At 35.9% G+C, this 16,193-nt stretch overlaps 1 protein-coding gene across 1 annotated transcript in view; it reads right to left on the reverse strand.

The window, feature by feature from the left end:
• Positions 1-16,193, reverse strand: part of Dnajc10 (DnaJ heat shock protein family (Hsp40) member C10) — a 40,026-nt gene that overhangs the window by 17,278 nt on the left and 6,555 nt on the right. The window contains exons 5-13 of the mRNA XM_051184386.1: positions 13,390-13,472; positions 13,071-13,202; positions 12,368-12,461; positions 11,406-11,483; positions 9,692-9,735; positions 5,315-5,452; positions 4,159-4,248; positions 3,371-3,484; positions 1,585-1,699 (exon numbers count right to left, since the gene is read on the reverse strand). Of these exons, the coding sequence (XP_051040343.1) occupies positions 1,585-1,699; positions 3,371-3,484; positions 4,159-4,248; positions 5,315-5,452; positions 9,692-9,735; positions 11,406-11,483; positions 12,368-12,461; positions 13,071-13,202; positions 13,390-13,472 (888 nt within the window). The remainder of the gene's footprint in view (positions 1-1,584; positions 1,700-3,370; positions 3,485-4,158; positions 4,249-5,314; positions 5,453-9,691; positions 9,736-11,405; positions 11,484-12,367; positions 12,462-13,070; positions 13,203-13,389; positions 13,473-16,193) is intronic.

Below are 16,193 nucleotides of genomic sequence, written 5' to 3' on the forward strand. Positions count from 1 at the left end.
GGTGTGTGGCACCACCACCTGGCCTCAGGGTTATCTTGTCATCCCTTTATTCACATAGTTCCTTTAGCCCAGGGTTTCTCAGCCTTCCTAATGTTTTGACCCTTTGATACAATTCCTCATGTTGCGGTGACCTTCACCCATCCAATTAATTTTGTTACTGTTATGAATCGTAATATAACTATTTTTGGAGATAGAAGTCTGTGAAGGAGGTCATGACCAACTGTTTTAGGCTGAAAGGCCCTACTTCTTCCACTTCTGTATTTGCTTTAAGTAGCTAAGCAGTTCATGCTCAATTCACATGTTGCCACTGACCTATGCTACAGACCTTGGATCTTGTTGAGATTTACATAAAGTAGTCACTGAGCTTTTTCATGTTTTCCTTAGAAATCTTTCTCCTGTCCCTATCACACTCCCAAACTTCTTGAGAGCACGGTTTTTGTCGTTTGAATGAGAATGGTCCCATAGGCTCACATATTTGAACAGTTAGTTTCCAACTGATGGAACTGTTTGGGAAAGATTAGGAGGTGTGGCCTTATGGAGGGGTGTGTCACTAGGGGTGGTTTCAAAAGCCCATGCCAGGCCTAGTCTTACTCTTCCTGCAACTTGTGGATCAGATGTGACCTTCAGATTCTGCTCTAGTCCCATGACTGCCTACCTGCTGTCTGCTCCTTGCCATGATGGTCATGGACTATATCCTCTGAAACTGTAAGCAAGGCAATGAAATGCTTTCTCTTCTCAGTTGCCTTGGTCATGGTGTCTCTTTACAGCAACAGAAGTATCTAAGACATGATTTCATGTCTTGCAACTTTATAATCTCATCTTAAAGCAGTACCATAATAAGAGATGCCCAAGAAGCACTTGTTGAATCAGTATCTCTTCCTCACTGAACTGCATGTCTTTCAGGACATTAGAGACAAAAGCCATTAGTGAAGTCTGAGTTCTTGGGCAGGCAGGCTGGGTGGCTGAGGATGAATGAGGCATGGGGAGATGAAGATCATGGGCTGTTTCCTTTGCTAATAAACAAATCCCCACATGGTGATGTGCCACCCTCAGATCTTTTGCTGAAATAGTTATCAAATTTTTTTTTAAAGATCTTTAAAAGAATAAGCACAATGAAATGACTGACTATATGTAATTAAAAATGTCACTCATCATATTTGTTAGTGACAACAAATTTTTGACAATAATTGTGCCCACAAAATACAAATCACAATTAGAATATTTGTATTTGAAAGTCAAGGTCAGTTTCTGTAAGTTTTCCTAGTCTCACTGTGATGGGTGATGGTGGTGCTGTTTGGGGAGGCTTAGGAGATATGGCCTTCTGGAGGAGATGTGCCAATGGCTTGGACTTTCAGAGTTCAAAGCCTCATATCACTCCCAGCTTGTATGGCTTCCTGCTAGCAATTCCAGGTGTGAGCTTTCAGCTATTTATGTTGCCATGCCTGATGTGGCCATGTGTGCCTGCAGTAATAGTAATGAGCCCTTTATCCTTCTGGAACAGAAGCTTAATAAACCTTTCCTCCTACAAGATGCCTTGGTCATAGTATTTTATGACAGTAAGAGAAAAGTAACTAAGACATTTACCATGATGGATTTCATACTCTTTGGTTCCTTGTCCTTTAAACACTGCTAGACAGGGCTGGAAAACATAGAGATCAGAACAGACGTCCGGTGCAGAAGAGCAGTCAAACCTTCCTACCTGGAAAGCAGAACATTGAACTGAATAAAGAACATTTTATACAAATTTCAAGTACCCATAGGATAACTATCCCCAAATGACATTAGAAGTCAATGGGTCATAAAATGAAGGCACAGACATGGTTCATTTACATTTACTTCTGAACTCAAAAAAAAAAAAAAAAAAAAAAGAATGCTTCCTAGACAGTTTAGAAACCTGCAAGGAATTTCCAAGAAAATGTGAATTTCTTTAAGAAAAATATCCTTGAAATGAATGTAGGGGCTGTTTCATCTTATGGTGGAGCAAAGGTAACTTTACAAGTGGTGCACTTCAAAAATAATGTAGAAAAAGGATGATGTACCCAGTGCCAATGAAAATAGCACAAATCACTCAAGCAAATGCTAACCCAAGGAGGAAAATGTGGCATTTAAGACAAAAAAAATCTGTTACAAATAACAATCAGATGGATAGATTTCTGACCAGGAAGAAAAATGATCCAGGACTATAAACAGAAAGTAGAGAAGAATTGTGACTCAAAAATTACATTCCGGGGCCTGGGGAGACATTTCAATTAGTAAATTGCTTGCTGTGTAACCATGTGGACCTGAACTTAGTAACCAGTAGTCATTAAAAATAACAAAGAGGTCATGAGTTTGAAAGACAGCAAGGAGAGGTATATGGGAGTGTTTGGAGGGAGGAAAGGGAAAGAAGAAATAATGTAATCTCAAAAATAGATGAAAACCAGTAAGATCTAGGGACAGCGATTTGCCCTTCTAATCCCAGTGATGGACAAGTTGGGGACAAGAGGTTTGCTGGGGCTTGCAGGTCAGCTGGTCTATGTCAGCTGGCAAATTTGAGGTTCATTGAGAGACAGTATTTCAGAAATTAGGTTGACAGTGATTGAAGAAGAAGACATACAATGTTGACTTCTAGTCTCCACATCCACTTATGTATACAGAACTCTACTCACATTACTATTTAGTGGATGCTACTAATAAGTATCCTGTTGATCAGCAGTACAACAGCCTATAAAGTCACAAACAAATCTCAACAGCTTAAAACAACTAATATCATATACAGAAATGTGAATCAAGACAAACACTAAAGAACAAACAAATACATGGACAATTAATGAAATAATCAATGGGTCACTTCAGGAATGAAAAGGAAATGAGAAAGCTCTGTAGTTGGGCATGGTGGCAGAGCCTACAATTCCAGGATTCAAAAGAGAGAGGTGGGGGCAAGGAAATAGGGCAAAGTCCTATTTCCTTGAAATAAAGCAAATGAAAATGTTAACAGACCAAAACCAAGGGGACAAAGGAACAGTAAGAATCTACAGTATTAGGTCTATATACCAAAAGAAGCCAGTAAGAAAAGTAAACATGTACTTCAAGGACCACAGATTATTGTGTAGTCCAGGCTGGTCTCTCTATCTGAAGATGACCTTGAACTTCTGATGGTCCTGCTTCAACAGGGAGTACAAATATGTGCTACTTCCAGGTTTCTGCACTATTGGAGAATCCATGTCAGAGCCTCATGCATACTGAGTAAGCATTCCACCAAACAACTACATCCCCAGAAAATAAAGCTGTTTTTGAAAAGAAAAAAATTGACAAACCCTGAGATGAACTAACCAAGGAGAAATAAGTAAGGATGCACAGTAGCTAGGCAAAGTATATATTTTTTCCTTACTTGAATATGCTCATTTTTAAGCAGAGTTTTCAGTTTTTTCAATTCAGGATCATTTACATTCTCACTTTTTCCAAAATGAAAAAATACAAGCCAGCGATGATGTGCCAAACGATCCTTGAAGTGACAAGAAAAAACAATGTGAGTAAGGGGCTAAGGATCCAAAGTTTATTTCTTTGACATTAAGTAAAGTTTAGCTATCTTACCCATTAATTCGAAATCATATCTAAATTCAGTCAATTGTACTCTTGTACTCAGTAGTAATAATGCTATGTAAAGTACATGTTAAGTGATAGGTCACTGTTAGAAAGATCTTAAATCAATGGCTGTTCCAAGAAGATATTACGACTTTAATAACAATACTTGTGGTAGGGCTGGAGAAGTCAGATTTTAGGTTTAATAAAACATTTGGTAAAAAATAGTAAATGCAGAGCTAATGGATGAACGGAATAAAATGATTGATCTACTACTACCTGTGTGTTGTAAACAAACTCAATAGATGCTTCCTATAATCTTAGTGAACAACAGAGCTGTGTAATCAGTACAGAGGTTGCCTTGTTATTCACATCCTGCCTTTTTAGTCCTCTCCAAAGCTCACTTTCAGGAATGTGAAGGTTTTTTGAATTAGAAACTCTGTAATTTCAGTAATTAGAATTAAACCCAGAACTAACTAATATATAATCTTTCAAAACTGCTATTTTTGAAACTCTAGCAACAAATACAATATATCATTAACATATGAAGGCCTGCCTGCAATGTTGTCAATATTTGTTATTATTGTAAAACATTACCTCTAGTTTATTTGCTGAAAGCAGTTCGAAGTCTGGAAGATTATGTATGATTTCCATGTATATTTCCTTAGCATCCAATGAATTAAGAAACTAGAACAAATGAAGCATATTGTAAACTCTCTAATACTCATGTCTATTTGACATCTTATTTCAATTTCTATAGGTTAAATTTTATGAAAAAATTTTAACAATCATGTAAGTTAAGCAGTTTTTTTTGGGGGTGGTGGTGGTGGTGGTGGTTGTTTTGAGACAGGGTTTCCCTGTGTAGCTTTGGAACCTGGCCTGGAACTCACAGAGATCCACCTGCTTCTGCCTCCTGAGTGCTGGGATTAAAGGTGTGCACCACCACCGCCTGACTCAGAGATTATTTTTAAAATGATATATGGACATTTTAAACTAAATTAATATATGAATGAATAATTAAAATAATATATATAGTAACAAAAATTTTTCTGAGTGATAAAAACTATCTACTATTTATCCCATTTATGAAAAGAAAATCATATCTGCACCCCTCCATATCATGTGTACATACTATTAGAACACATATGCACACAAACAAACATCTATTTGTGTGTATATTGCAGGGAAGATAAGCATTTATCAGCGAGTGAGCTCAAACTTAGACTAAAACAATGACAACACACATCATTACAGTGTAGTAGACATAAAAGGCATTAAGAGAGAACATGAAGTTGGGAGAGAAAAGTGACGGGGAAGAGATATGTTCCAAACTCATCACTTGCATGTATGAATATTAAATACAAAAGAAATACAACAGAAAAAAAAAAAGGTTATCTCAGTCTCAGCAAAATCTATATAAAAGGTCTATATTCAACACTAAAGGTGACAATTAAATGGAAACCAATGAAAACTCATGACAATTTCTTCCATTGTACTTAAAATATACTACATTCCTTTGTCATTTCAAAGTATAATGGTCTTAAACATAGTGTAAATACTAATTTAAAACCCTATAACAGAGTTTTAAAACTGAGTAAGAAACATTGAGAATATGTGCCAAGTAATGAAATGTCACACAATCAAATGATATAAACCAATTAATTTCCTTCCACATCACAGAATATTACTGCCTTTCAATGTGTGCATGTGTCCAAATATAGGTATATAAATTTCCTTAAAAAGTTACACATACCAAAACACTGGATTTTTCTCTGTTATTCAAAGTGGCTCCAGGAGGAAAATAAGCAGTGGCACTTGCTGTGACGTCTAAACTCTTGCAGAGGCTGTCCTGGGTGTCACAGTCCACCCATCCCACATTAACAAGACCATCCTAATGGAAAGTACAAAGAAATAAAAGTGCCATGGTGTAATGAGAAGAAAAAGGTCAATGAGATTACCTTTACTTAAAAACTCAGCTTGTCCATTATAAAGACTTGTAAAAAATAGTACCCGACACAGTATTCTATAACTCTGAATAATAAAATGTAGTTTTCTCAATACTAAGCACCTACTATATTAAACATCCCCCCCCCCGTTCTCCCCTCCCCTTTTTTTGGGTGTAGGAGTGGTTTCAAAACAGTCCTGGAACTCTCTCTATAGACCAGGCTGGCCTTGAACTCCAGAGATCTGCCTGCCTCTGCCTCTGCCTCAGGAATGTTGGGAACCACCACTGCCCAGCCTACTTTTATATTTTTTTCTATAGAAGAATGATATGTTTATAGTATTATTTTAAACTATGCTGTTCAATAGTCTCAGACTGAAAAAGCATAAATTATGACTTGGGTAAACCTCATCATTGCAACTGAATGTCATCAGGTGTTTTCTGCTACATTGAACTGCTACATTGAATCAGTACCCTGCCAGTCCTCTCTTGAAATGTCAATTTACAAAAAAAAAAAAAAAAAAAAATCTAGACTATTCCAGACTAGGCTAGCTGGTAAAAGGAACTGACATCTATTTAATTCTATTTAATTGGGATTCCAGAGAAAAAACAAAATGGCTGCTAAGTTGAAAAAAAAAAAAAAAAAAAAACTTAACCTACATATTCATGAAGTCCAATAGTGTTAACAAAACTTTAGGAAATTAAAGACAAATGCCTTAAAAGCAGATGCTATTATATGTGACCATCTATAAATAAAAATTAAATTGTACACATAAAATATACTATTTCCTTGGGCTGGGGAGATATCTAACATACTCAAAACTCTGGGTTCAGACACCAACACCACATATAGACACATACACATAAAGATATATTCAATTTATTGCATTGAAGATATATAAAAACCCCACATAGAACTAACATAGATGACAGCAAAGTTGCAAGAGGAAATGATAGAATCTGAATTCAAGTACTCTTGCCTTGTTTAAGAAAATGTATGCCAGAGACTTGTAATATTTATGGTATACAAATTACAGAGAAAATTAGCAGTTTTACCTGTATTCATATAAGGCTCAAAATATAAGAAAAAGTTAGTAAAATGAAATGGAGAAACAGAAATGTTTACAATATTAGTAGAAGGTGGTATGATATTCTTGCAAGAAAACTAAAATCTAGAGTTGAAGACACTCATTAGAGTCATCATTTCATATATGTATACACACACACACACAATTTCATATGGAGATATGCATCTATGAAGTACAAGTCACTTATCAAAAGTATACAAATATTTATAAAAGTATGTACCAGGCCATAAACACATCTCAATTTAGCTTAAAAATATGGAAACCATGTTCATTTACTTAAGGCTTCAAAAACTTGTCAGATATTAATTATACTAAATAATCTATAATTTAAGCTGGGGGTTAGAGATATGGTTTAGTGGTTAAGAACACTGCTCTTCCAGAGGACCCAGGGTTAATTCCCAGCACCTACAAGGAAGCTCACAACTGTCTGTAACTGTAGTTTCAGGGGACCTGACATCCATAGCAATAAACATAAAATAAAATAAATAAATTAAAAACAAGACAACATTTCAATTTATAATAACAAAATATGTAACAAAATATGGTATGTGGTTAAAGCTGAAATTTGGGGTTAATTATCGTCTGATTATTAGAAAAGCCTATTAATGATTTAATTTTAGCAATTTTAGAACAAATCAAGTCCTAAGGAAACAGAAAAAATAAAACATAAAACTGAGTGACTTATCAAACAAGTAGAAAAACACAAGACATAAAATATGATAAACTTTTTTTATGATAAGCTCTTAATTAAAAGTCTTTTCAAGATTAAAAAAAAAAATCAAAAAGTACAAGTAGACATCACCAAAGAGTTTTAGTGAACAGCAAAGTCACCAGATCATATGAAGGTGTTATACACAAACTATATACTAATGCATTAAAAATGTAATTGAAGGGGCAAAGATCTTTTTGAAAGTGAGAGAAAAGATGAGCCCTTCCAACATAGTTTCAAGGATAGCACTTCTCTGATGCTAACACTACAGTGTTTCCTGGAGAGGAAAAGCAGAGGCCCATTGTTCTTCTTACCAAAGATTATAAACAAACCAATAAAAGATACTGATGTTCAGATTTTGCCTTCAAATATTCTACTTTAACTGATCTGGGGAGACACTGTTTTAGTATTTTTAAAGCTTCGTAAGCAATTTTAAAGTAGCACTTAAAGAACAGTAGCCTAATTACAAAGGGAAATGAGGAACAAAAGTGTGGTGGCTTGAAAAAAAATGGCCCCCAAAGGCAGTGTCACTAATAGGAGGTGTGGCCTTGTTGGAAGAAGCTTGTCACTGTGGGGGTGGGCTTTGAGGTCTCTTTTGCTCGGGCTTCCTTTCAGTTGACTTCCTGTTGCCTGCATTCTCACCCACACACTGTCATGCTCCCTGTCATGATGCAAATGGACTGAACCTCTGAAACTGTAAGCGAGCCACCACAACAAAAAAACGGTTCCCTTACAAGTGCTGCCTTGGTGATGGGATCTCTTCACAGCAATAAAAACCCTAAGACAACTAGTAAATCAAGTTTGTGATTTTAATTTTAGACAAAACCATTTCTTAGGAAAAGCCCATAATATACAAAGATGAACAGCTATCAAATGCTTATAATGTTGTTTCCAACTCATGGTGGGCAATGGTCTCTGACCTGGAAGATTGCAAAGGAGCAACAAGATCTTTATGGTCTAGAGAAGTCACAGCTGAAAAAAAGAAAACATTAAAAAGAACTCTCCAATTCAGTGAAAGGTTTTGCCAAGCTTTCTGTAGACTTTAGTAAGCTCTGTAAAAAAATAAATAAAAATTTAAAACATGGATTCCCAACACAAATGGCTTCCATTAATAGAAAGGGATGTTCGTGACAGATGATTTGAATACAGAAACAAAATTAATAGACCACCATGGACATAACTCCCATAAAAGGGGTCAAGTCTCTAAGAAGACCCTTAGGCAGGTCGATCTGAAGGTAGTATTGCTTTCATAGGAGATGATGATTCCCTGCATGCTGCTGTCCATCAAGACCTTCCAGTGGGACAGGATATGGAGGTGGGAGATGGTATAAGAGGACCCTTACCCTGAACAGTAGTAGACCAATGTATGTATTTGCCCTTCAGGTAACAGGCAGTAGGCTAAGGATAATTATTGAAAAAAAAAAACAACAGGTATTTATAAACTTGGTATAGCTCAAGCATACAGTGTATGTAAATACTACAGTATATTGTGGGCCCAGGCCAGCATTCACTCCTCAAGAGCACCCTCCAATCACATAAGCATCATTCATGTTACACACTCTGTAAAGGTCTACCAATTCTTAGCTTTCATACTATAGTTTATCACATTCTATGTTTATACACACAAACTTAACTTGTTTCCACTTCTTATATTTTCAGCACAGTAACATGCTGTACAGTTTTGTAGCCTAGAAGAAATAGACTACACTATAATGGCTATGTATGAGGCATACTGAACGTACTAGGCTTATCTTAGTAAATTAAATTCTATGATGCCTCACAATGGTGAAATTGCCTAATGTCTATCTCTGGGTATTATGTAATCCTTAAACAACAGATGACTATGCTATGTATATACAACACATACACAAGAAAATGGTTGTTTTAACATGCCTATTCTCCAAATTATACAGTATAGAAATGAAGCAGATACAAACCTCACAAAACTGATCTACCTAATATAAAAATCACACCCAATTAACACCAGTATTTTCTAGAACTTTTCCAGCTTTCGTAACTGGAGTTTCAGTAAGACCCAGTACATTCCCCATCAACAACGTGAAGTTAGAAGAAGAAACAGCAGGCTAAAAGCTGAGAAAACACCCATCCACAGTTTAGAAATGACAAAAACATTAGCATACAACCGGAAGAATTCATATAAAATAATACACTCAAGACTGGAGATGAGTTACAGTTTAAGCATGTTAATACTACTGAACACAGCTACTAATTTACAAAGATATGTAGAGCTAAAATCATGTCTATCAGAAAATTAGATCACATGTATGCAGAATAAAGTGTTTAAGAAACCACGGAAAAGATATTTGTTGTCGATTTCTAGCTGTACTTCTTACATGGTAACACAGTTTTATAAAAAGGATGAATGCTTACCAACATGCCACTAAGCCTGAGTTGTGTCTGTGAAGTCAAACAATCTGAGGGGAAAAATTTTTGAGACTGTTTTAGTTTTAATTCTGAAGCTACCCTCCTTTGCCCCCATGTTGTTTCTAAGGCAAGTAACTGAGCTATATTGGTAAATATGGATAGATTAGGAGCTATATTTGGGGGACTATCAAGCAAATTCTGTTTCATACACATTCAACCCAATCTTCATTCCCTCTGCTTAATGTCTGAGGATTTCTACCTACAGAGAAGAGCAGCAAGCATCTCTTTAGGTCTTATCCTCTTAGTAACACTTTCCTTTGGCCAAGATATCTCATGATTCAAAAGAAATAAAATCTAACAGGTCTATCTGAAAAGGTATATGTAGAATCCTCAAAGTATTATAAATCCATCTTAAAATAGAAATTTCACTTTTTTTTTTAAAAAACAAAATTTTGTTAAATACAAATGATAGGATACAATGAGGTAAAACATGGAAGAAATGGCATTGTAAAATCTTAGAGGTTAGAGATAAACGATTACAAGTTAGACAGTTTCAAAAGCTTATATGTACATAAAAAATCAGTAATCAGTATTTGGCTTTGGTTGGATCAGTGGTTCTCAACATGTAGGTTGCACCCCAGGGTGGGGTGGGGTGTGTGTTGAATGATCCTTTCACAGGGGTTGCATATCAGATATCCTGCATGTCAGATATTCCAATTACTTTCATAACAGTAGCAAAATTACAGTTATGAAGTAGCAATAAAATAATTTTATGGTTAGGGATCACCACAACATGAGGAACTGTATTTAAGGGTCGGAGCATTAAGAAGGTTCAGATCCAATGGGTTAGGCTGATATGAAAATCACAGGGGAGAGACTAAGTTGAAGGCTGTGTTTTCCTAACACAGGTCTCGGAGAATGGCAGCTTTTAGTCATAAAAATCAAAAACAAATACCTAGCAAAGGGCACAAAGGCAAAAGGGTAAAAGGTGAAGAGAAAGAAACAGTACCACAATGGGATCAGATACAAAAGTATTAACAAGAAGGATTCTTTTTTTTTTTTTTTTTGAGACAGGATTTCTCTGTGTAACAGACAGTCTTGTAACTTGTTTTGTAGACCAGGCTGGCCTTCAGAGATCCACATGCTTCTGCCTCCCAAGTGCTGGGATTAAAAGCGTGTGCCACCACAGCCTGGAAAATATTTGGAACAACTTTAAACTGATCTCCCTGAACACAGTTTGCATTTTTAAAATTTGGCATATAGGACACTGAACGTTAAATAACTTACAAAGAGAAATGAGATTATTATCACTAAAGACAATTTTATGAGGTGAACACATTTTTCATATATGTAAGTTTTAAAATTTGAATTTCTAAAAATTATTTTGGCAGCAACTATAGTTGATATAATTACTTACTTTTACACACTTCCCAGTTTATCTTTGGCTATATAAGATACACTTTATCCTGAGAACTAGTCTGAGAAACTCAGCCACTAAACATGAAATTATAAAAAAACTCATATACACATCACTAATTTCATTACTTGTTACGTGTAGAAAAATCAAAGCTATACATATTTAGTAAATATTTGTAATTTGGGGCTTAAATTGTATTTGAAGTAATTGATTACTGACAGAAAAAAAAATTAAGTACAGTACCATAAACTATCCCCTAAGTTTAGATACCAGTCTTTGTATGCTAACAAAACAAAAAATTACCTTCTCCTTTAGAACAAAATGTGATCAACCAGCCGATGCCAGCAGCAAAAGCAGTTTCTATGGCATTAACAAAATTTCCTTTAAAGAAAAGAAAATTTCTGAGCACTTCTTATTCAATAATGAAAACACACTTGCAAAAGTTATTCTTTATTTCTTTCCAAACCTAACTATTTCCAATTCTCTCTAAGTATTACCAATTATTTTTAAGACATACTGATTATCTTTAAAAACTGAAACAGTTAAGTAATGTCCTTATAACCTGGCTTTGCCTATCGATCTGGCAGCCATATTCTTCCACACAAGCCAACTCCACTGTTTCTTTTATATTTGTGAATACTTGCTAGTTCCCAAATACCCAGTGCTCTCTGACGTCTTCCTATTCAACCATATGAGAAATCAGTACGTTTTCTATAAAGAAGTATGCTCTAACCTTTCCTCTTTCCCTCAAATGGGTTGCTTCATACTTTTGTGGTTTGTGTGCTCAATTTTAACTCATAAGTCTCTGGGCTGGCATCTTACACCCTGAAGTGAAGCTGCTGATGGCTGGGGCTGAATACTCTATTACTACAAACACAGTGCTGAACAGTTTCTAACACATAGCTGGTGCTGAATGAATGACTAAGACATCTCTCTAGCCATGGTCTCTGACTCACAGATACATCAAATGTAATTGATTTTTAATCTAACACTGGAAGTGTTTTTGAACTTGAACTTTCTGCCTGCAGCCGTGGAAGCATCAATACTGCAGTGCTGAGTCATTAGTTTTAAAGGATGCTCTTACCTCCCATCTCACACCTCTCTACACCTAAACTGCATTAGTCTATATGCAAACAGAATCAGTCTGTTCAACATACAAGTCAGCAGGAACCAAAGCAATGACAATTCCTTTCTAAGAAGCAAAGAACATGATACTTCAAACCATCATCATCCCTGAGAAGGGCCAATGGGGAGAGGATCATCACCTGTTGACAGCTCTGTCACTGTGCTCCGGACATGCTGCATGGCAAAGCTCACCAAACTCTCCTTTGATCGATCTCCATTGTATTTCACTGCAGCCTGTGGTTTAGAAACATCTTTTACATCTTCATTTTAAAAGCCTACCAGATACTTTGATTTAACATTTTGAATAATGCAGGAAGTTCTACTTCTTAACAACACAGTGTATTTACAAATGATACCAAGAATCCTGATAGTACAGATTGTATAGAATGCTCTTTTTAATACCATTTGTAACAGTTTTAGCTTCAGTTTCTTCACAGGAAATTGGAAAAAAGAAAGATATTAGAGTATTATATCCCATGAGGCAGCACCTAAACTATGTTTTAATGTGCATTAAATATCTAGTAAGACAGAAACTGATGGTCTGGAAAAGGTTCATAAAGAAATACAAAATGTTTATTAGCTCCTAGAAAAAGGAGAAACAGCCTGAAAGTTTACATACTGTTTTCTCTAGGACTTCACTTGTTATAAAGTTCCACAACTCTTTTTTTTTTTTTTTTTTTTTTTTTTGGAGGCAGGGTTTCTCTGCGTAATAGCTCTAGCTGTCCTGGAACTCACTCTGTAGACTAGGCTGGCATTGAACTCACAGAGATCTGTCTGCCTCTGCCTCCTGAGTGCTGGGAAGAAAAGTTCCACAGATCTTAAAAAAACGGAAACATCCCTTACCATTCCAGACCTAAAGATGAAGAGGCTGGGGTAACTGTTGACTCCTTTCATCCTGCAAAGCATCCGATCATCACCACAGTTGACAGCTCCAATCCGAAGTAATCCATCCACTTCTTTAGCAAATTCTCTCCACTATGACAGAAAAAGAAAACAACCATCTCTGATAAGACATATGGGAAAAAATAATTTGTAATGATCCGATAGTCACGGTGACTAATACAAAATAATTTCCAACAAATTATAACAAGAAAAAAGGAAGGTCAAATAATACATCAACTAGGAAAAAGGCTTTAATAGCTGGGATATTAAACGAACGTACAGTGGGGGCTAAATCGTGGCAATGTGAACATCCTGGGGAGTAAAAGTTTACAAACCACAGCTCTCCAGAATTGACAGCAGCATCTGAAAATACACAACACACAACAATTACTAAAGGTTAAAGGTTAAAGCACATTTTAATCACAAATCATTTTGTTAAGATCAGAATGAAAAAAAAATCAGTCCTAAACATTCTATAGTGAGCTTATTTCCTATAGTTTTTTTCATATAAGTAGTAGTGTTTCTTCTCAAATGTCAAGCCCAAAGAACACTCCCAAGCCTATACTTGAATAAGTAGCAGCCCTGAAGGGTGACTGTAGTCATGAAGCCACACAAGAGGTAGCAGGGCTTATGCCAGTTTGTGCACATGAGAAATAAAGGGGAGAACCAGGGCTGGTAGCAAGGATCAGTGTAAGGCCAGCGCCTTTCATAGATGCTGAAACTGAGTTTTGAGACAGGGTCTCACTATGTAGTCATGGTGGCCAGGAACTTGCTCTGAAGACCAGGCTTGCCTTGAATTCACACAGATCCTCCTGTCTTTGGCTTGGAGTACTGGGATTAAAAATATATGCTAGTGACCTGCATTACAGAGTAAAGATTACAGTGATTAAACTAAATCTTTTCCATAAATCAGATCTTTATCTTGGCAAATCACATTGCTTAAAGATGTAATATAAAGAATTCTGTCCCTCCTGGAGGGCATCACCCTACATGTGGAGTGGGGGTGGGGAGGGAGGGGAAGGTGGTTGGGGGGAATGAGAGAGTGGGAAAGAGAGAAAGTGGGAAGAAGGGAGAGGGAACTGGGATCAATATGTAAAATAAAAATAAAAAATAAATTAATAAAAAAAAAAGAATTCTGTCATCTTAAGACATCACCACATGTTTTTGCTAAAATAGATATGGACACTATGTAATATATAGCCAGCAGCTTATATCTGTAAAATGACCCAATGAAGACAAACTTTAAAAATCTTAACCAAGGGGCTGGAGTGATGGTTCAGTGGTTAAGAGCATAGACTGCTCTTCCAGAAGTTCCAGGTTCAATTCCCAGCACCCACATGGCAGCTAATAACTGACTATAACTACAAGTATGCAGACATACTTGCCTAGAAAAAGATCAATGCAAATAAAATAAAAATAAAGTATTAAAAAAAATCTTAACCAAGGATTATTCTAATATTCTAGATACAAATGTGAGGGCAGTTTGCTTTAGAGTCTTCATATAATTTCATAGCAAAATCAGCTGTCAGTGATTTTAAATGAAGTTTTCATAAATTATTGTAATTGTTAAGACATGCATGCTATTCTTATTTTGTTGACTGACTGGCTAGCTGGAAACATTGAGGAATACATTTCAGTGGCAAGGCAGTTCTGTGGAGAAACAGGCTATCTACACATTGCAGGCAAGAGTGCATAACAGGATGTTCATCAGCTATTTTTTAGCAAAGTTTGGGAAGTGTTAAACACTATCTAGATGACTAAACAAATGTCACATTGGCTTAGACCAGCAACTGATGTTAATTTAGGGAAAAATCTTCATCAGAGTTAATGAAAACTAAAACAGAATTAGTTATAAACACATGAGATGGAATATCTAATGCTGTATGTACCCTTGAGTCAGAAACACTTGTAACCTTTGCAGTAAGTATTCGCTCAGTAAGATTAAAAATACAATTTCATTTCACTTATTTACTCAGTTTTAGAACAAAGTTTTTCTATGTTGTCGTGGTTGGGCAGAAACTCATAGTTCCATATAGCTGGGGACACAGGGTAGGACACTACTAAAAGTATTTTTAGTAGTGTAGTAAAACAGCACAATGAAATGCTTTTATATAATTCAGTAACCCAAAACAGAGTAAGTATATATTTAAAAGTGCAAATTTCTTTAAAATCACAGAACCAAAATATCTATTAATATCTGTACAATAGCTTTTATTAGTACAGAAAATGCAGCACTGTTTTGAGTTCCTCTTTCCTGACTTAAGGTAGAGAGGAAGGGTTCTGCAAGTAGAGATGAACTGGGGCATGACCACAATACAGTGTCTGCATCATTTTGTTCTACCCCAGAATAGAGCTGCTCTGAGAGTGCTGGGGACTCTCCCCAGAAGTCACTAAGAATATATACATTACTTAAAAATGATCCTATAATTATGTATAGAAAGGTTAAATAACTCAAATAGAAAAAAATGGCAATAGAAACTTACAAGCAAGGCTGCTGGTGACATTTGTCCAAATACAAGTTAGCTCTATAGCCCACATTTGTCATCTTCTCTCTACTTCCTGAACTAAAGTGTCAGGATCATCTTAGTCTACTCATGAAGAACAGTGCTAGCTTTAGTTAACAGTCTCTGAATTATCTCTAATTGTCTCATTTAAATTCATGGCTGAATTTAAAACTATCATTTGGGGTTCTAATTGACCTAATTAAGAAGCCTTCTCTGCATAGTGATGTCTGAAAACATACAAACTCATCTGCAACACAAAACTTCGTAAAGTCATTCTAGGTGGTCTCACAGAGCAGCCTGTCACAGGTTTGCTTCAGCTCCTCTGATTCTATATGCAAGTCTCTGTTTTCTAAGTGCAATGTTCACAAGCACTTACAGATGAGTCAGGGTAAGAGCCACACAGAAAAGGCTATGCAGCTAGTACATGCAGTTTGTGATATAGTTATTAGTGTTACATAGCAATAGAACAAATTCTCCTATTTCTTTTGTAGGAAAGATGTTGAAGTGTTCATATATACAACTTATAATGGCATTCATTATATTAAATAGTTATCTACCTTTTATACCAGAAAACACCTAT

This window comes from Phodopus roborovskii, unplaced genomic scaffold (assembly GCF_943737965.1).
Source record: "Phodopus roborovskii unplaced genomic scaffold, PHOROB, whole genome shotgun sequence".
In the NCBI taxonomy this organism is placed as follows: domain Eukaryota; kingdom Metazoa; phylum Chordata; class Mammalia; order Rodentia; family Cricetidae; genus Phodopus; species Phodopus roborovskii.